Raw genomic sequence first — 22,931 nt, 5'->3', positions numbered from 1 at the left:
TTAATAAGAACTTTCTTGGATCTGGCCTCTATAAAGAATGGATTAATGCAACATCTTAGAGAAACCTAAAAGCTTCATACAATAATGGAGTAGGAAGGGCCACTCAACGCGATGATATGCCTTTGATAGGTCAATCTTCAATAAAAAGAAGCGTGAGCTTTTTGTGTTCTTGTTCATAGAATGGTTATATAGTTTCTCTTGCAATGATCATGCAACAATTTTGCATGTTGTAGTAGAAAGTCCAGTCCTCCTCAAGTCAGAGGCTTTATTTGGAATTAAAACGATTGTGCCTGTGACAGAGTTTAGAGAGAGCAGATCAATAAATAGGCCACAGATGCCAACCACATTCCACCCATTTTGGTAAAACATAGCATGAAGACCATCGATCCGACCCGCCGGGTGCCTTCAAAGGGGCCGTACTGAAAAGTGCTTATTAATTTGATTTCAGTATTGTGAAGGGGCATATAGAGCTTCAGATTTTCTTCAACTGAAATGGCAGGGATTACTAGAGGTAAACAAGTCCCTGAAATAAGAAATAATCTAGCATATCTTCAATTAATTTTGAATCATAATTAGTCTATTCCCCATTATGATCTTTAAGAAAATAAATTCCATTCATCCCTCTCCGATTTGAAGTAGAAATGTGAAAGAAATGAGAGTTCATATAATAAGCATCTTGATCTTGTCGTAGTGCTTCCCATAATATGTGTTTATTATTGTCGTCGTCCCATTTAGGAAAGCCATAGGCACAAAGCAAGTCCCAATGACCTCGGCGGAAACCATCATATCAACTCTGGTTGCAACAAGCTTTCTATTTCCATTTAGAATTTGTAAATTAATATGTTCACCCCAAATGAAAATTTAGCCAACCCAATGAAGAAGTTATACGATTTTTGCATGTTGATTGAATTTGTGCTTTAGGCACTTTAATGGTTATGTTATGCATAATTGCACTTTAATGGAATTTGTGCATTTCAAGTTTCTTTAGGAATCCAGGACCAATTATGTTATCTTATGCTGAACGTTATTTCCATTGTAACTGACTATAATAAATTCATGATATTTAACCATTAGATTTACACAAAATTCATTGAGCTAATTTGTGTTTTATTACATACTGGTTACAGTTCAAAGTGATACATTAAAGTTGCATAGTTGCTACCATTTTTTGTAGTGTATATATAGAAAGGGAAATGGTCAGCCCACCAACAAAAAACAGCCGTGCAAATCTAAATTTTTTTGAGGGGGTCTTGCTGAGTTTGTGAGAGAATGCTTCTTGTATTGTGGGATCGGGGCAAGGAAAACTACCACCTTCCCCTATTCTAGTGGGAGCGGATTAGCTGGAGACAAAAACATATACACCCGGCTGAACTATCTATCATGGTTGAACACTCCAATATTTAATATAACTGGAGACAAAATCAACTTGAAATACTTTATTTATCTTCTTCGTCTTCTTGCTTAAAGCATTCTGGTAGAATAAATTTGACAAAAAAATGTATTATTTTCTTGAGCTGATTCTTTTTTCTAAGTAGAAATGTATAAACATGAAATACCAAAATTTTGTAAACCTACATTTTTTGTCCTCTCTCCTCAAGATGCTTATTCATCCACCTTATTATCATTATCACCAACATTAATATCAACATCATAATCATAAAAAATCATCAAATCATCATCATCATCATCATCATCATCTTCTTCTTCATCATCATCATCATCATCACCATCATCATCATCATCTTCTTCTAACTCCTATGCAAAACCAAAAAAAAAAAAAAGAAAAGAAAAATAGTTATAACTTTTATACATTAATTCTAGTTTTAATATTGAATGTATGCATATTTACTAATCTCAACTTCATTGGGTTTTTACAAATAAAATAGCATAGTATTTAAAGATATTCAATAGAATATTAATTTTGTCGCAAATTATGAGTATTATCAAAATTAAAATTCAATATTATTTTTTCACAATTAGGATAAAAATGAATATTCATGTGGGATTCTCATTATTAAGTTCCAAGTAGTATGTGGATCCACCATCTAAATAAAGTATAACAAGTACAGTGAAAGAAAAAAAAAAAAATTTATTGTTGTAATATATAAAAACTAGACTACCTATAACATACATATGAATTGAAATTTGCTTTTTGGAAGAAATAGTTTTAAGAAGACACACACACAAATACGCAACCAAACAAATGGTGATGGGTTTGCCTGTCAAGTTGATTTCAAGTAACGGAATGAGAACTTCACACTTATCTAATAGGACAAAGAAGTTCAATCCAAACTATTTACAAGAGCGAATGTTTGAAATGGATCGCCAAATGGAATCATTCGGGCTGTATTTGGAAATGATACAAATAAGTGTGAATGCAAATATGTAGTGTAAAATGGTTCATATAAGTTACAAAGTTGGGTTAATTTTGCACTGACAAATTTATCTTCTTACTAAACAGACTTTTAGCTATAATTGATGCAAACATGAATTTCAATAAAACATATGGTTTTTTTTTTATCAAAAGCCCACTTGAATGCAAATTTACTTCTCTTTTATTGATGTACTTTTACATCTTATTATCAATGTAAATATGCGTTAATCTGTCATTTGTCAATGCAAAAATATAATGTTATTAAATACAGGCAAAAAATAAACCAAAGTGCAAATTTACCCCAAACTAGAATTTACACTCTATTTGCATCATTTCCAAAGGCAGCCTCCAGGACAAACTTTGTTTTAAAAGAGATGTTGTAGACCTTACAAGCGTATCACTGTCAAGTTTCTCATCTTGGGCTTGGGCCAAAACTGTTACCACCAAATGAAATCATTCCTAAATGGTTGACACTGGGACCGAAGCTTGAAACCGAGAAACCTAGAACTGCTCTCACTATTCACAAGCGATCGACTAGAGCAGCCCACTGCCCACCACCTGGCCTCGTGCCAAGAAAGTAGAAAACCTCTTATCCAAAACCGGATCCGCTTTCCACCTTAGAACACATTGGCATTTTAATTGGCGATAGAACAACATTTGAACAGGTGTTTAAATTTAGAAAGAAAGAAAAAACTGTTGAACTGGAACCCACTTGGTCAGTTAACATCAGCACCCCACAGCGTCCTCACAGAACATCCACAGGTACCGGAGCCCCACATGCACATCTGAGTATGCATTGAAAACATTTCTAAAAAGTTGTAAGTGGGAAATATTTTTACGGAGAAGTACCGATACATACGATGCAGAATTTTGAATTCAAACCCCCCCCCCCACTATTAGCCCTTTCTCCCCTATAAACCGCATTCTGCCCTTGAATTTGGTATCAATTCACGTGCAGGATACATTCCCCCTGTACTTTAGGGCTATAAAATTCTGATCTGGGCTGATTAGTAATACACCGTTGGAATATGCTGTGGGGTGCTGAGATTTGAATTCATAGGTGATTTCCAAGTGGAGTACACATCTGCACTCCAATCATGTATGGAAATATCTCCCAAAGATAAATATGAGAGATGATGAGACATCATAGGGAGATGTTATCAGTACACAGCTGGAATGTATTGTGAAGTATTGTGGAGCGCTGATGTATACTCCACTTGCTCATCACCTACAAATATACATCTGCACCCCACAAACGCCCCACAGCATTTCCCAACCATTTGTATGTTGGGAATATCTTCCACTGACAACTTGAGAGATGTTTCCAATACATATGCTGAGATGTGCATATAAGGCGCAAATGTGATCTCATCACCTACCTTCGAATTCAAAGAACCACTTCCAACTGTCCACCACCTATAATTTCGATTTCAAGAAAATCGAATTAATTCATATTTGAAAAGAACGGCATAGAACAACTCTCTCTTGAAACTTCTAGCACCAGAACGAAGGCCAACTCCTTTTCTAGAAAGTCCAAAGACATTTCCACCACGAGAGCACCAGCACAGGTTGCTTCTGTTTTGTGATCTACCCTATCATAACTCTCTTGTTGCTTTCTAAACCTCCGAGATCTTTTACATATCCGTCTAATGGACATTGTTCTTATGCCTCGCTAAAAATCAGCCTCCAACCCCAGAACTCTCGATTGTTGATCTTGATTTTGCCCCGTAACTAGCATCAGTTCTTTGTCTTCTCAGTAGTGTTCTGGTTTGCTCCAACAGCTTCTGAAGTTCTCTACCTTGTTGCAAGCTGACCCCTACGTGAAAAAAAGCCCGTCTAGAAAATAGCATTCCTGAGTCCAGATCTATTCTTTGCAGAGGGCACTTCACACAAACCTCACAGTCCCATCCCACCTTGTATTGGGAACATTTTCCATTCTTTATGCTGTTATTGGGGAGCTGTTTCTGTTAGCGTATTCCATCAGATTTAGTATTGTATCTCCTTAATTCTAGGAGATATAGTTCCACTCCAACTAACTGTACATATTTTTCTTTCCTTGTTGACTTCCAATTTAGGTTGCCCACCTGTTCTCTAGTTGTATCTTTAGCTCTATTATAAATAGGTTGTAACATGTTGAATGGAGATTATCAAGAAATATTATTCTCCCATATATCTTCTTTGCTCTTTCGTATCATGGTATCAGAGCTATGATCCGCGTCTTCTTGCTTCTTCTGCGGTTCTCGTTTCTCTTCTGTAATTTTTTTTATTTGGTCTGAGTTCGGTGGTCTCTTCCGCGTCTTCGTGCTCAGCGGTTCTGCAATTTTCTTCTTCCCCGTTCGAATGAAGACAACCAGTGGCGGCAATATCTCTCGCTCCCGGCCATTCACTTTTCATCTCTCTCATTCTCTCTTTCCAATGAAATAAATCAGACAAGCACTGTTCATTGTCTTCCACCTCTCGACAGATGCGGTGATCAGCGGTGATTCCCTCCCCTCCGGCCTTGATCTCCCTTGCTCATCAGACGAGCACTGTTCTTGATCTCCCCTGCTCTCACTCTTCTTCGTGTGATGCAATCCACCCGAGTGATGCTCTCCCCTGCTCTCACTCTGCATCCCCGCGGTTCAACTTAACAGTGGCACTGGTACGAGGAAGTCGACGTAATCGTCGACAGAAGGCAAACAAGCCATCGAAAACGGGGCAGATTATCTCCTATCCTCTCCAAAACTTTAATCACGGCTTCCTATCGGAATTCGTAAGAATGATCTTTCTCTGGTTGATGCTTTGTAAAATAGCTTGTAATTGAGGATCTGGTTTGATCGCTTCATAAGGCAACCTTCCGTGCACGAAACCGTGGTAGTCGTCGGTGTCGATGTCATAGTCTAGAAATCTCAAGCTGGCAAGAGAGCTCCCATATCTTTTGAAAAGCTCCATTCGTAGACTGGATGCTTTAACCTCTGCAAATCCGCATTTCTTCACAAGAAATTCTTCGCCGACGTTGAAGCGCTTGAGGTGGCAGGCATGTGTGTGGTCGAGGAGAGTCTTGGGTTTTACGGATACGACGAAGTCGACAGGACCGGCAAGATAAGGGTGGTTGACCTCCATACGACGGTGAAGAGAGTAGTGTAGTAGTCCCTGATTGAAGGCTCATAGAAATAGCACCCTCTCCACTTCTTCTGTGTCTAGCCCTCTTGGGAAGGAAGCGCTCCCCGCTGCTTGAATGAAGCATGCAGCCCATGTGAGCAGAACCGAAACTTGTGTTTAAGGTCAGTATTGAGAATTTCTCGTGACTTAAAATTCAGCGTTTCTCCTCATGGATTCATCTGAAGCTGCTCAACATATTTCTCATCCCATCACTGTTATCTTTGATGGCTCAAATTATGATTTATGGTCCCAAGAGATGTGTAGCTTTCTCAAGGGACGCCTTCTATGGCAGTATGTGACTGGTGAGATACCCAAACCCAATAAAATTGCTGATGAAACAGAGGATAAATTTGCTGAACGAATAGAAAAATGGGATGGAGAAAATCATCAAATATTGACCTGGTTTCGCAATACTTGTATTGCAAGCATCGAGTTGGAATTTCGAAGATATGACTCTCCTAAAGAGGTATGGGATTTCTTACAAGCTCGTTATTCTATTTCTGATGATGTGCATCAGTTTCAACTCTATAGGTGTCTTCACCGTATGAAGCAGCAACCTGAACAGACCATTCACAATTATGTCTCTGAATTACAAGTTCTTTGGGATCAGTTGGCACAGTGTGAACCTGAATGGGATAGTACCTCTGCGGCCACTACTTATTCCAAGCTTCGCGATCGCCAGCGTGTTTGGCATCTTCTGATGACTCTCAGGGATGAGTATGAACCTATTAGTGGTACTCTACTTCATCGTAGCCCATTGCCCTCCTTTGAAGTTGTGATCAAAGATTTGCTCTCTGAAGAAACTTAACTAAAAATACTTCGAGATGAGCGATCCTTACTATCTACTGATGTTGTTCTTGCTACTCCGAATACATTTAGTACTTCTTCAACTTCCTCTAAATCCTCAAAACGGAGTTTCTGCAATTACGACAAGAAGACTGGTCACACTATTTCCGAGTGTCGCCGCCTGCAAGCCAAAAAGGCATCTGGACAAAAGTCCTCATCCATGGATTCTCAGGCTTCGAGTTCTACTGCCGCTGCTGCCACAGAGGATTTTTCTAACAACACCTCTCCAAAATTTTCTCTTCGAGATCTCCAAGCCCTTCTTCACCAACTCCAACCTGCTTCTGGTATGCCTTCTAATTCAGTCTTGTCTGTCACTCCGGGTACTACCTCATCATGGTATTTTGATTCTGCCTGTTGCAATCATATGACATCCAATTCATCATTGTTTACTTCCAAGTCCCAACCTTCTATTGCACTAATTGTTCATACTATCGATAGTTCAACCCTAACTGTCAAAAGTATAGGAACTATTTCAACACAACATTTGTCACTACCTAATACTTTTTTGGTACATCAATTATCTCTAAATCTTATATCTGTTGGACAATTATGTGAACTTTGTTTTGACATACATTTCTCAAGTCGCGGTTGTACTGTGCAGGATCCACGGACAGGGAAGATCATTGGGACAAGCCGTAAGGTTGGGAGACTGTTTGAGCTATCATCTCTTCAATTACCATCTCTTGTTGCTGCTGTCACTTCTAGCGTCTGGCATACTCGTATTGGACACATTTCCAAATTTCTAATGGATGTTTGGGTCTTGTTAAAACAACATCCCTTGATTGTGTTTACTGTCATCTTTCAAAACATCATGCTTTGCCTTTTAATATAAGTGATTATGTTTCCTCTGCACCTTTTGATCTTATTCATTATGATATTTGGGGACCTTCGCCTCATAATACCATGGGTGGTTCGCGTTATTTTGTAATTTTCGTTGATGATTTCTCTCGGTATACATGGATTTATCCCATGCGTAATAAATCTGAATTACCTGCAATTTATATTCAATTTGCCACCATGATCAAAACTCAATTTTCCTCTATCATCAAGATCTTTCGCATTGATAATTCCATGGAATATCGAGATTCTATCCTTACCCAATTTCTTTCACAAAATGGAACTATCATTCATAGATCTTGTCCCGGCACCTCTCAACAAAATGGGCATGCAAAACAAAAACATAGGCATATTCCTAAAACTGTCCGCGCTCTTTTAATCTCTTGCTCTTGTCTTGAGCGTTTTTGGGGGGAGGCAGCCCTCACTATTGTTTATACCATCAATTGCATTCATTCTCCTGTTGCTAGCAACATTTCTCCTTATGAACGGTTGTATGGCCATTGCCCTGATTACTAGTCTCTTCGTGTATTTGGTTGTGCTTGTTTTGTTCTATTATAACCTCATGAACATACCAAATTGGAACCAAAAGCACGTTTATGTTGTTTTCTCGGGTATGGTATTGAGCATAAATGATATCGGTGTTGGGATCCTCTTTCCCAACGACTTCGCATATCTCGTCATGTTACCTTTTGAGAACACAAAATGTTCTCAAGTCTCTCCCCATTTCGAGTTACCACGACATCTTCATATTTTTTTACTGATCCTACTATTTCGCTTTTTCCTAAAGATTTACCTGTAGGTCTAACTACTTCTTCCTCTGATAGCTCTAACAGTACTGCACAACCTACAACCTCTCCTGATGCATCTACCTTGACTATGAATTCTCCAGCTCTGTCTTCTTCTGAACTCTTGATTCCTCTTACTGAATTAGACCCTGATTGTTCTGATGCTCCACTCCGTCGTTTTGGTAGGGTCACTAAACCTTCCATTATTCTTCGTGATTTTCACTGTTACTCTACCATTGTTTCTTTATACGAGCCTCGTACGTATCACGAGGCTAGCACTGACCCTCTATGGCAAAAAGCAATGATAGAAGAAATCTAAGCTCTTACAAGCACTCATACTTGGGATTTAGTTGACCTGCCTTCAGATAAATCCGTGATTGGTTGTAAATGGGTTTACAAAATCAAGACTCGAGCAGATGGTTCAATTGAAAGGTATAAAGCTATATTGGTAGCAAAAGGGTTCACACAGGAGTATGGCATTGATTATGAGGAGACTTTTGCCCCAGTAGCCCGTCTCACTTCTGTTCGCAGTCTTATTGCGATTGTTGCAGCTAAGCACTGGCAGCTATTTTAGATGGATGTTAAGAATGCTTTTCTCAATGGAGATTTTTCTGAAGAGATTTATATGCAGCCCCCTCCTGGTTATGATCATCTCCCTAATCAGGTTTGTTGTCTCTGTAAGGCTCTATATGGACTTAAGCAAGCGCCTCGAGCATGGTTCTCCAAATTCATCTCTACTGTTTGTCAGTTTGGTTTTCGGTCTAGCACTCAAGATCATGCCTTGTTCATTCGTAAGACCTCTCAGGGTTGTGTACTTCTTCTCCTTTATGTGGATGACATGATCATTACTGGCAATGATTTGCAGGGCATTTATGCTCTTAAGACTTTTCTCAGCAAACAGTTTGAAATGAAAGATCTTGGTTGACTAAATTATTTCTTAGGCATTGATGTCTCCTCCGACCAATCAGGATATTATCTGTCTCAGGCCAAGTATGCCACTGATCTTGTTTCTCGTGCCGGCCTCACTGATACTAAGACTGTTAACACTCCGATTGAGCCTAATGTCCATTTTTCAGCCACTGATAGTACTCCTCTCAATGACTGCACCTTATATCGACAACTAGTTGGCAGTCTTGTATACCTTACGGTTACTCATCCTGATATTGCGTATGTTGTCCATATTGTGAGTCAGTTCATGTCTACCCCTCACACTACTCATTATGTTGTCGTGCTTCGCATCATCCGTTATGTCAAGAGCACCTTGTTTCATGGACTTCACTACTCCAGTTCTTCCTCTCTTCCGTTGATCGCATATTCTAATGCTGATTGGGCCGATGATCCTACTGACAGACGCTCCACTACTGGTTATTGCTTCTTTCTTGGCGATTTTCTTATATCTTGGCGTAGTAAGAAGCAAACGGTTGTCTCTCGTTCCAGTACTGAGGCTGAATATCGAGCTCTTGCTGACACTACCTCCGAGCTGTTATGGCTACGATGGTTACTCCATGACATGGGAATCACTCAGTCATCTGCAACCTCTCTTTACTGTGACAATCGTAGTGCCATACAGATTGCCCACAATGATGTATTTCATGAGCGCACTAAGCATATTGAGACTGATTGCCACTTTATTCGTCATCATGTGCTCGAGGGTATTGTTCGCCTTATTCCTGTCCCTTCCCAGGATCAGTCTGCGAATATATTTACCAAAGCTCACTCTCCTCTTCGCTTTCGTACTCGAGTTGGCAAACTCCAGATGACTGATACATTACCATCTTGAGTTTGAGGGGGGATGTTAGCGTATTCCATCAGATTTAGGATTGTATCTCCTTAATTCTAGGAGATATAGTTCCACTCCAACTAGCTGTACATATTTTTCTTTCCTTGTTGGCTTCCAATTTAGGTTGCCGACCTGTTCTCTAGTTGTATCTTTAGCTCTATTATAAATAGGTTGTAACCTGTTGAATGGAGATTATCAAGAAATATTATTCTCCCATATATCTTCTTTGCTCTTTCGTATCAGTTTCCAATGCAAGGCGGGATGGGAATATGAGGTCCGTGTGAGATGCAATCTGTGAGGAGCAGATCCCAATTCCCTCTGAACACCTTAAGCACCTCCTCCACGTGTACAAACTTTACGAGCCATAAAAGCTTCTCCTTCTACATCAATCTTTACACAAAAGAGTCTTTCTCTCACCAAAATCCACCACTTCTGTTATTTATTTTTTGGATACACTTCTTTGACTTGCCCTACACCATTCTGAAACCCCTCAATACATTCCCTAGTTCCCTGAAACATACAAGGCTCCAAGCATTTAAAGGCTGGCAAAAAATCAACATGTTCCAACAGCTATAAACAGCCATATTAGGGGGGTATTTGTGTGTTTTGCTTATGAGGGGTTGAAAAAGTGACATAAATGCCCCCTCAATAGCTATATAACAACTAGTTTAGGGGGCATTTTGGATAAAGTTATAAGTAACTTTACAATGACCAAAATACTCCTCTCAATAACTAAATAAAAAATAGTTTTTTGGGTATTTTGGGCAATTGAAATATATTCAATTCCTATAAATAGCCCTATCCTCCACTATTCTCATCACACCAATTGAATTATAATCTCTTCAGTCTTTCCTATCCTAGTCTCTCAGACTCTCAGTATCTTTCAGTCTCTCATACATTCTCTGCCATCTGAGTGAACTCTGATAGTCTCATAGTTTGATTGGTTGATTGTCTGATTCTCCAAATTAGCAATTTGGGAGGCTTGGAGCCTTGGACGTTGTCACGTTGAAAGGCTTTAACTGTTGAAATCAAGTTGGGATTCTGAACCGGCAATCCGGGATTCCGGGGTAAGTCCAATTAAATTAATTTTATTTTTTTTAGAATTTGAAAAAAAAATGGCCAGCTCTTCCCAAAACCCCAAGTTTAGTAGCCTGATTTGGAGAATATTTAAAATAGAGAATGTTGAAGGGAAGGGGAAAATAGTAGTTTGCCAAAAATGTAGAAAAGACTTTAGCTATTGTAGCAAGGGTGGTACCGGTCATTTGACTAGACATTTTCTCACACATGAGAAGGAAGAAGAAATAACCCACAATTTAAATGAATTTTTGAAATAATGGAAAATAAATTTTAAAAATATTGGGAGAAGTCAAAGTCTCGGAGAATATTTCTTGCCGCCAATCCCACCATGGCACGTGATCCGTGATCTACTAACCCCTTCGGTGTCTATAGGCTATAGTTCCATTGGAGTCTTGTTTAGTTGTTTTAGTGCATGACCTGCAGGTACCACACTACGACACTACCACTGTACTAGCCTACCAGGGTTGGCTAGATGCAGTTATGAGTCATGGTGCAGAATATAGATTACAACTTTACAATTACAAGACAAAGGAGGGCATGATATTACAGACTACTACAGTACTACAGTACTAGATACACCGGATATTTGGTTTTTCACCTGAAGGAGATTACAACTTTACAATAACCCACAATTTTTTATTTTGTTAAATTATTATAAATTTTGTTTTAATTTTATTTAATTTATTTGCTATTTATGTAATTTTGTATTTTCAATTTATAACTATATAGTCTATATGGTCTATAATTCTATATTGTATTTTTTATATTTTATTAATTTATTCCATTTTCGTATTTCATTCATCCAACTATCCAAGTATGAAGTTTATGAAGTATCCAACCATTGTATATTTCATAATTTCAATTTGTGTATAATTGTATGCTTTGTAATTTGTATCATTATTCATTCAAATTTAAATGAAATAAAATTTTTAAATTCCTATTTGAATTGTTTTATATTTTTATTTATTTATTCTTTGGGTTATTGGGTAATCATAAATTTGTTATTAATTTATTATTCGTTTCCTGTCCTGATTCCTGAATCCTTATCCAGTGATCCTGAATCCCTGATATGACATTTGATTTGACAATAATCCATTCAGTGAGTCTATCCCGGTTCGACCCAGGCCCAAGGCCCACCCTGTGACCCAGCTCGACACGATCCAAGCCCACGGCACGGCCTGCAGCCTAGCTCGGCCCAGGCTCGCATGCTGGCATGGCATGGCACGGGCCTGCTTGGGCCTGGGCCGTGGGCTGTGTCGAGCTAACCCCTAAAATTTCCATTGGGGAGGACGACATTGCCCGTGGTGGCCCGTGGGTGCCGGTGCGGCACAACCCACTTTACACCTCTATTCATATTAATGCATGGTGATTCAAAGTGTTGGTATCATAGAGTATCAAAAAAGACAATTTTAAGATAAGTATCTTGATACACTTTGAACATGTTTGGATATAGAGGTGTAAATCGGGTTGTGATGTCTGTAGCCCGATATGGCATGATGGCATGCGGGCCATGCCAGACCCAATATGATGGTCCAGGCCGTGTTGGGCTTGGGGTTCCAGGTCCATGAGCTGGTATGGCACCTGCAGCCCACGTGCCGACACGACCTAACCCACGACATGGCGCACGGGTCAATAGCAGACTGTGCTCGACCCACCTAATGCTAGTTTTATCATTTTTTTTAGAGGGGGGTTTACAAGGGGTATTTATGTATTTTGGTTTTCGGGGGAGAATAACACAAATGCCCCCCAACATCCATATAACAACTAGTTTGGGGGGCATTTTTGTGTAAAGTGATAAATAACTTTGTAATAATCAAAATACCCCTCCTAACAACTATAAAACAACTAGTTTTTAGGGTATTTTGGGTAATTGAATTATTTTCAATTCTTATAAATAGCCCTACCCTCTACCATTTTCATCACACCAATTCAACAATTCTCTTAATTTCTTTTCTAGTTCTTACACTCTCTCAAGTTCTAACAAGAAGAAGGCTTGCTCAACAGTTCAAATATCTCAAGTTAACAATTTAGGAGGCTTGGACTCTTGGAGTTGAAAGACTTTAACCGTTGAAATCAAGTTGGGTTTCCAAACCAACAATTCAGATAATTGCAATTAAATTAATTTTTATTTTTTAGAATTTAAAAAAATGGCTGGCTCCTCCCGAACTCATTTCCCCAACATGTTCATTGTCAATGATATTCAATCATAGCATGGTAGTGTTGGCATTGATATGGATGCTATTTGATATTGATAGAACTTTCACCCTAGTATTGATACTAGGGGAAAGAAAAAGAAGGCCACTAAGTTAAACAACCCGGTTTGGAAAATTTTTAAAGTAGAAGAGGTTTCAAGGAAAGGGAAAAGGTGTTGTTTTCCAAAAATGTAAGAAAGATTTTAGCTATTATCGCAAGGGTGGTATTGGACATTTGGGCAGACATTTGCTCACCCATGAGAAAGAAGAAAAAGAAGAAGAAGAAACAACACAAACACAAATTGGGCGGGGGGGGGGGGTTAGTATTTTTAAATATTCTCAAGAAAAAAATGAGGCAAGAATTAGCAAAATACATTGTACATGCTGAACAACCATTTTTGTTAGCTGAATATACTAAAAATGGTTACGTAATTCTATAAATCAACAATTTTAAAAAGTATCTAGGAATACTATTAGATCTGATACTTTAAAAAAATTTTATTCATATAAACAAAACTTAATATATATGTTATCAAATCTTAATTCTAAATGTCTGCCTGGTTTGGAAAATATTTAAAGTAGAAGAGGTTCACGAAAAGGGAAAAAGAGTTGTTTTTCAAAAATATAAGAAAAATTTTAGCTATTATAGCAAGGGTGGTACTGGACATTTGGCCAGACATTTGTTCACCCATGAGAAAGAAGAAGAAGAAGAAGAAGAAGAAGAAGAAGAAACACAAACACAAATTGGGTGGGGGGGTTGGTACTTTTAAATATCCTCAAGAAAAAAATGAGGCAAGAATTAGCAAAATACATTGTACATGCTGAACTAACCATTTTTGTTAGCCAAATATACTAAAAATGGTTACGTAATTCTATAAATCGACAATTTAAAAAAATATTTAGGAATACTATTAGATCTTATGCTTAAAAAATTTTTTATTCATATAAACAAAACTTAATATATATGTTATCAAATCTTAATTTTGAAGTTGCAATTATTTCTGATATTTGGGCTTTAAATTTAACATAAGTTATATTTGTCTTACCGATCATTTTATTGATAAAAATTGACTTTTAAATAAATGAATTTTTAAGTTTTATTAGGTTTTATTGGCCACATACTAGCTCAATTATTACTACAAGTATTTTTAATACTTTACATGCTTATGAAATTGACAATAAATTATTTTCTATTAGTTTTGATAATGCTAGTAATAATGATTCAACAATAAATATTTTAAATTTTCAATTAAAATCATGTTTAAATGGTAAATTATTTCATATCAGATGTTCATGTCACATCTTAAATTTATGTATTAAGGATGCTTTAGATATTATTTTTACTCATATTTCTAAAATTAGAAATTGGATTATATATATTAAAGGTTGTGGAGCAAGAAAATGGGAATTTAAATATTTATATCAAAATGATGGTTTAAAATATAAACATTTTATATTAGATGTTAAACATATATGAAATTCTACCTATTCTATGTTAGAAAGATGTATTTCTCACAAACAAATTCTTAGTGATTTCTATAATGCAAAAATGCTTACTGATATTATATTTGAGGAAGACTAAGAAATGGCAATTTTTCTAAGAGATCGTTTAAAACATTTTTATGGTGCAGCTAATCAATTAACGGGTGTTTATTACCCAATTAGTTGTAATTTAGATGATCAATTAATGATGATTAGTGATTGTTTTGCAAAATATAGAAAGAATCCATAATTTAAAAGTATTGATGAAATAAAGGAAAATAAATATTAGGAGAACATTTCTACTCTTCATTACTTAGCTACAATATTAGATACTAGGGTTAGGAGATGGTTTAAATATTTTACTTGAATCATGTTATGAAAATATGAATATTGAAATTGGAAATAAAAAAGAAGAAATTAATAGTTTATTATTTGAAATGTATAATTTATATGAATATAAAATAACAAGAATAATAAAAATTCTACAACTTGTATATCTGCATACTTGAGTCCAATAGTGGAAGAGAAAAAAACTTTTTTATTTAATAAGTAAGAGGCAGATATCCATTGCCTCAACAACAAGTTCATTTATTGAACTTAATTTTTATTTACAAGCAAATTTTTCTACCTTAGGTGATTCTTCCATAACCTCGGAGGGAAAAAATAATTTTGATATTTTAGCCTGGTGAAGTGAACATGCAAAAAATTATCCAATTCTCGCCGCCATGGCACATGATCTACTAACCCCTTCGGTGTTTACAGTTCCATCGGAGTCTTGGTTTAGTAGTGGTCCTAGGGTGTTGGACAACAAGATAAGCTATATGAATGATGAAAGTCTAGAGATGTGCATCTGCTTTAAAGATTAATCAGATGCTGAAAATAGATTACAAGACAAAGGAGGGCATGATACTACACCTAATGTTTCACCTGAAGCAGATGATCAAAGTTAAGAACAATAAAAGAAAATGATGAAGTAAATATTTTTTGTATACTCAATAGTTTTATAGCATTTTTTCAAATTATTGTAAATTTTGTTTAATTTTATTTAATTTATTTGATATTTTTTTAATAATGTAATTTTTTATTTTCAATTTGTAACTATATTGTATTTTTATATTTTATTAATTTATTCAATTTTCCAATTTTCATATTTCATTCATCCAACCATTGTATGCTTTGTATCATTCAAATTTAAATGAAATAAAATTCCCATTTTTCTTTCAATTTGTTATTCACTTTAAGTCTTTATCTGTTTGACTTCCTATTTAGTTAAGTATTTTTTTCATTTCTTTGTTAAATTTCTTATTTTTTCAAATAGCCCACAAAAGATAGTTAAATATTTTAGTTTTACTTAGCAAAGAAATAAAAAAATAAATAAAAAATGTCAAAAACAAAAGAAAAAAACCAATTTGGCCTAGATCAGCCCACGCCCAAGGCCCGACCTATGGCCCATCTTGGCACAACCTACAACCCACCCCGCCCAGGCCCACGGCATGGCATAGCACATCATGAGCATGCACAAGATTGTGTCATGGGCCATGCCAGGCCGACCCCCCAAATTATCCCTAGGGAGGGCGGTATGTTCCAGAACGGCCCGCAGGCCACAGGCAGGTCGTGCCGTGCTGGCTAGTTTTACACCTCTACTTGGATATGGTGGAAACACCTAGATATATGTAGCTGGGGCATCACAAAAAATCCAATAACATGTTGATGTATAACTTACAAAAAAATAAAATTAATGAATAGTTAAAATAAATTTCATAGTTTATATTTTTATTTCTTATCTTAATTTAATCCAAAAGGTACAAACTTTTAAAAGGTGATTTAAAAATTTAAACTTAGGCCCCATTTGCTTTTCAATAAGTTATTTATCCGGGTAAAAATTAGTTACCGTTTTAGCTATAAAAATCCATTATTAAAAGGGGCAATGTTGTCCCATCCAAGTGTTGTCAACTTTCCTCCAAGATGGGAAAATTATTTATCCACTTGGTAGATTGGTATCACCTACTCGGGTAAGTGATACTCAGGGAAAATAAAATTTCTATTGGCCCCACATAAACCTAGAGAAAGAACATGGATTAATTCTTTATCAATGGGAACCAAAATCCCATTGACCAACTTCCCCCCTCTAAAAATCCTAAAACAAAATTTAATACCATATGTCATTTTGATTTGTTCTTATATGTATGTATTGCTAATGGTGAACCAATGCAAGACCTTATCTCAACCCATCATCAGCATATATTCCATTATTTAGAATATTTATTTTTACGGTCTTCAGGCTGGGCCTACGTCAAAAATTATGAGCCTGACCCAATCTAAGTCCCCCAAAACAAATACGTACATTCATGTGACTTATATATAATTTTCTTTTCTAATTGTATACATGTATATATGTAAAAAAAATATGTATATGTACTTTTTTAAGTGAAAATTGTATATATTTTTAATCAATTCTATCCTTAAGTCGGGATTATAAGTCCCAATAAAAAATAACTATACAAAAATATATTTATAAATTCTTTCAAATTTGACCAATCCTCCCAAACCTAAGTAAGCCCAGCCCGGCCCAAGTCAAGCTTGATCCGGGCTCTAATTGTGTTGTGTTAAGCTTTTGGGTTGCGCCCGTGTTGATAAGTTTGGGTGACCCTGAGTTGGGCCAGGCTCAAGTCCGACCACCCCTACTTGTTGAATAGATAATAAGAGGGAAAATAAATGGAGAAAAAGTCAAAGAAAAGAACAGGAAAAATGTCAATCTCAACTAATGAGATTCATGAGAATGTAAGTGAGCCAGGGAAATAAAAGGAAAAGTAAAAGTGAATATCAAATTCTCAACCGGTTAGGCTTCTTTAATTTCTACCTCCATGCATGAAATGACAGGTGGGATGAAGTGACCAACCTTTTCAGTGAAATCGTCAAATGTCTCCCATATATTCAAGTAATCTGAGCTTTGAAGGTCTTGCTGGAGCTTTTTAAAGTGAAGCTTAAACTCAGATTGCCAAAGCTTAGCTATGCTCCTCCGTTTCATCGGCTTTTGTAAGTCGTCATCTGGTAATAAGCTTAGAGTGATAAGCTCATGATCGACTTCCCACTGTTTCAAGAGTTCTGCTGCTTGTTTCTTGAGTCTTTCTTTTACCGCTGGATTGATGTGGGGATCTTGTAGATAATTTGAGAAAGATTTCATTACTGGCCGTAATAAATCTAAAACCCGCAGGAGCTGAAAGCACAGAACGTATATAATTATCAAAATTCTAAAGTGAATGACAACAAATTAAAGCAACACAGTCTTTTTAAAAAGGCAGCTGGCTACCATATAAACTCCTCCCCAGGTTTCTAACTATATTAAAAATTCCCCTCAAGTTTCATTTAATTTTAACAAAACCTTCTCCCTGTTGTTTTTAAAAATCCTGCGATTATCTTTCTCCCAGCTAGAAAAGCGTTGGCCTAGTGCTTTAGTTTTTTGAAAGTCTTCATTTTACCCTTATTTCTATCAATTTAGATGGAGATTTACTAAAATGTTTCTTTGAAATTTTAGGTCAGATTGAAAGGAGTAAAGTAGTGATAAGTTATAATGATTGACTGATATCTGAAAAGTCTAAATTTGGCATTTTGATTATATTGAAAGATTTTTTAACAAGTAGTAAGGGTAATTTTGTGATTTCTGATGTAGGCATACATGGCAGGCCCAATGACGTGGGCGGCACATGGCAGACCTAGGATGGCAACGCGTGGCACAAGGTGGATTGCATCCTAGCCGTCTACTCGTAACTAATTCCAGGCAAGTTCAAGTATAAATAGGTGGCATCACTATGAGGTAATCCCCATCTTGGCATTTATTACTCTAAGCTTTATAACTCCCTACTGACCTCGTCTGACCTATTCTAACTCAGGCCTCATCCAACTACTTATTTCTCTCTTGCTAATTTAACCGTCAGAATCTCCGCCCCTACGATAACACCCAGGGCCTCTGACATTAGACTTATAGGCCTTTGACTCTACAAAGCCTCGGATATATCAGCAAGCCCTTATCTCATAAGCATAATTACATTGTTGCCCTCAGCCCATCCTAGGCAATAATAATTTCAAAATCTTTGTTATGGAGACAATAATGTTTCATGTTTTGGTAATGACCTAAGACAATAATAATAGGGAGGTAAGTGGAGGGTTTTTCAAAACTAAAGGGAGGTTTTTTTATTTTTTATTTTTTATTTTCTTATTATTGTAAGGAACCTCAAGAGAGGTTCTTATATATATTTTACCCATAAACTAATCTCAAATGGTGGGACCTCCTTGGTAGGTTTGCAATTTCCATGATCAGATGTTCAAATGTTAGATTTGGGCCAACTGATGACTTACCTCCTTGATGTGCTCCGGCGTGTCTCCATCTGGTAGCAGTCCAAGGCTAATAACTTGATGCTTGAACTCATCCCGCCAGCGTTCTGCTATATTCTTTTTCTTTTCCCGTAAGCCTTCTTTTGGAGAGGAGATTAATGTCATGAGCTCAGGGTCCATAACCCAATGATGTTCGAGTTCCTTACTGCAATTCTTTACCATTTGTTTGAGCTTGGGATCCCAGCCCAATCTCCAGTTCAAATAATTGTCGAGAGGGTCCATTTTTACAAACAATTTCATAACTTGGAAGAACTGAAACATAAGAATCATTGTTAGAAATAGAGGAAATAAAACCAAGGCAACCAAAGTTAGAAAACAAAATTGTTAAATGTTAATGTTTTATTTGTTTGAAATAAGTTAATATTTAAATAGAAGGGATATTAATTATCTAAAACTCATCATGTGTTTTTTTTTCACATTTCTCTTAAATTCATCGTGAACTTTCAAAAATCAAAACCTCCTAAGTGCCCTCTGTCAGTGAATTTTACTATTAATGACCATTAATAGAAGTTTCCCATGTAATCATTTAAGTATTTTATATGACCAAACTACCCTTAATGGCCAATCAAGCTTATTAAATCTTTTATGCGCCTAACCTAGGCCAAGGCTCACACTAGGCCTTACAAATTTTAGAGTTGGGCCTAAGTCTAACACTTCAAGCCCGTCTTAGGAATAATTTGGTTATTAAAATATTTAAATGCTTACATAACAACTTCTATTAATGGTCATAACAATGATCTAAAGGAAAGCATAAGAGAAGGTGAGTTTTGCACAATAAAATTCACTGATAAGATCTCTATCGATGTTTTGAAAAATCAGGACGAATTTAAGAGAAATTTAAAAAAGGTATGATGAATTTTAGATAATATGTTTAGTTGTAGACTATTAATCTGTTAGTTTCTCAAGTAATAATTTCTTAAAATCATTTTGGTGATTGGTTGAATCACGGTTTTGAATGAGGGCAATGTTGTTTCCATTGTTTTAGTTTATAATAAGGGCAATTGGGGTTATTTCATGTATGTATAAATGTCAAATATTTAAGTTGGGGCATGCATCTGAAGATAGACTCTCTCTCAAAAACAGCCAACAGATGCATCCCAAGATAGTCTTCTTCGGTAGGGTATTAATTTTCAGACCGGCCCAGAAATTCCAGACTTGGGCTTAGGCTTTGTATTCAGGTCTGGTATACGGTTCGGTCCACAATAAACCCAAGCCATGCTATAACCCCTACTTGTCATTAGGGGTGTCCATTTTTTGGTTAATCGAATTTTGGGTAATTTTTGCAAATCGAATCAGTGGTATCGTTTTTTTTTTATTTCTCTAAACCGAAACTGAACCGATATCACCGGTTAATTGGTCCGCCGGTTTCAGTTTTTGACCAGTTCGATTCTTTGGTTTTTTATATTTATAATATATATTATATAAATATATTTATAATATTATATTATAAATATTTTAAAAATATATAATATATTTATAAATAGATTATTATAAATATAATATAAGTATATATTTATGTGACATATATTAAAAATACATTCAGTTCGATTAAACACCGAACTGAATCAATCCTTCAATATTTCAAAATTTTCAAATTAAGTTCAATTAACCACATTTTACAGTTCGATTTTCTCAATTCGATTTTTCATTTTTCATGCACACAAACAAATTATATAATAGTCTAACCCTTTAGCCAATCTTTTCTCTCTTTACTACTTTACATGTCATGTGGGCCAGGTCATGTGACTTACTTTTCGGATACGCTCTGTCGTGCATCCAACAACTGGCAATAAACCGGAACTACCAAGATGACGCTCAAAATCGCCTTTCCAGCGTTCAGCTATTTTCCATCTGATGGAGCTGGTGGGTTCACCAACTGATGATGACGAGCTTACTAACTTCCGGAGTTGAGGATCCTTTCTCCATCTTTCTTTTAGCTTACTTAGTTCCTGAATCAGTTCTTGTAATTTATGGTATCTCAATCCCACAAAATGCACGAGAGGTCGTATCAGTTGGTAGAGTAATTCCATGGTCCTGAAGAACTGAACGCAGTAGAAGAAAGTCAAAATAGAAAGAAGGTTATTGGGTATATGAATTAACATAGAAATAATTATATGGCCCTAATATTATCAACAAACATCGTTGCATGGGTGATGGGTGTATTTTCTAGCTATTTGATTAGGGTTGTATTTGATACCACTGCTGTTTTTATCTAAATAAAACTTTTGGGTTGATCCATATAAATTGATAATATGATGAGAATCTTAGGTCTCAAATTAAATGACTTACTTGCATGTTGGGGATTTCTTCAGGTCTTAACAGGCCTATTCTGATGAGATGATGCTCAACTTCATCCACCCACGACTCTGCTGTGCTCCATCTTTCGGCATTTAAGGCTTCTTTGTCTCTCAATGAGCTTAGCGTTACGAGCTCAGCATCCGCTAGCCAGTCTTTTTTCAGTTTATCTAACTGGTTTTTGATACCTTCCTCTTTCTCTCTCAAATGATTCCTTAGGGGTTTTACCAATCGGCAAAATAATCTCCATATACGTAAAAACTGATCAGAGAAAACAAGGTGATACACATGAACATAGCATTCAATAAGAATAAGGTGTCAAATGTTTCATTTTGAAAATTTAAAGAAGAATGGTGGATAAAATAGTCCTTTTCATTTTCCCGTTAGTAGATACTGACGGTAAGGACGATTCAATCAATTGTGAGAAAACTTGCGAATACTTTCTAGACAATATGTTGTAAGCAGTATTCATCTGTGGTTCAAAACTTCAACTACAATGTCGAAATCAAATCAGATTGCATCATAAAAGTGTGCGTTTTCATCAAAATTCATGAGGGGTTTTGATCGGTCAAAGCCTTCTGGCATCATATAATTTTTCTTAACCTAATATTCAAAAAATTGATTTCCCCAGTCCCAAACACAATAAACCTTAACCAATAAGCCGCACAAACCCAATGTGATAAAATAAAATAAATGTTGATAGATGCACGCACCTCATGTTGGAATTGCATGGCATTGTTTACATCACGTTCATACCATTTCAAATCTCCATCCCCTCCTTCAATTAGCTTTGGTTCTGGTGTGTTTTGGAGCCTTGAAGCAAAAACCTTCATTTTTTGGCATTCATACACTTTTACCTGTTCCAATGATGGGCATTCAATGGGAGCACTTCCAAGGTAGAAACTCGTGATGTTCTTCAAATAACAAAGCTTTATAATCTTCAATTGAGGGAACACAATCTTTTCTTCTACTTGTACCATCTCTGCATCCTTCGCAATGATTTCCTTCAGTACCTTGCAATCCTTTATTTCAATTTCTTCCAATTGAGAAAGACTTCGAGCCAGAGAAGGGGAGAGGAGACTCCTCAGTTTATCACATTTGTTGATTCTCAAAATTCTTAATTTCTTGAATGACCCATTTGGAAGTTGACCATGGCAGATACGTCTGAAATTTTCCAGTTTCTTGAGATGCAACTCTTCCAAATTGTCCATGAGCGCAATTTCTTTTGATTCTGAATCCAATTCCATCACATTCAAGAGAGATTTTATGCCGTCACAGTATCGAACAACAAGTATCTTCAAATCACATTTAGACAAATACAGTTGAAAATCAGATTCTACAAATAGTTTCCTCACATCCTGGTTGGACACATTGTAAAACAATAGTGCCTCTGCCTTTGATAACACCACCCTTTTGAACCAATTTGGTAAGGTGCTGATCTCTGTATTACAGAGGGTCATGGATCTTGAGATTTTCAATTTTATAGGGATGTCATCATCAAAAATGAAACTGAAGCCTATGTGTATGTGAAATCTTGTCCAGTTGGGAAGAGTATTGACATGTTGAGGTAAGCAGTTGGCTTCTGGCATAGAGACATCTAAAGCAGTTAAATTAGGCAAACATGTTATCTCAGCAAAGCTACTACTTGCATCACTTGTTATTTCTCTGCTTGTTTCTTTCTCCCAATCAACTTTATTATCCAAAGCTTTTATGCACAGTTCTTCTAACAT

At 36.4% G+C, this 22,931-nt stretch overlaps 1 protein-coding gene across 1 annotated transcript; it reads right to left on the bottom strand.

The window, feature by feature from the left end:
• Window positions 1–1,270: 1,270 nt before the first annotated feature.
• Window positions 1,271–22,931, bottom strand: LOC109115493 (uncharacterized). Its single transcript, XM_019199625.2, has 6 exons — window positions 21,915–22,931; window positions 21,196–21,462; window positions 20,658–20,948; window positions 18,871–19,158; window positions 17,414–17,731; window positions 1,271–1,755 (listed from the first exon to the last, which is right to left on the bottom strand). The coding sequence occupies exons 1-6, from the start codon at window positions 22,929–22,931 to the stop codon at window positions 1,603–1,605; spliced, it is 2,334 nt and encodes a 777-aa protein (XP_019055170.2). The 3' UTR covers window positions 1,271–1,602.

This window comes from Nelumbo nucifera, chromosome 5 (genome assembly GCF_055504915.1).
Source record: "Nelumbo nucifera cultivar China Antique chromosome 5, China Antique-T2T, whole genome shotgun sequence".
Classification (NCBI taxonomy): Eukaryota; Viridiplantae; Streptophyta; class Magnoliopsida; order Proteales; family Nelumbonaceae; genus Nelumbo; species Nelumbo nucifera.
This window is presented reverse-complemented; position numbering and strand designations above follow the sequence as displayed.

Coding starts and splice junctions, on each gene's coding strand:
- LOC109115493 (XM_019199625.2), bottom strand. CDS start 22,931: ATGTTAGAAGAACTGTGCATAAAAGCTTTGGATAATAAAGTTGATTGG. Junction 19,159..20,657: donor CGACAGAGCGTATCCGAAAA/GTAAGTCACATG, acceptor CTTATGTTTCAG/TTCTTCCAAGTTATGAAATT. Junction 1,756..17,413: donor TTGACGATTTCACTGAAAAG/GTTGGTCACTTC, acceptor GGTTTTGCATAG/GAGTTAGAAGAAGATGATGA.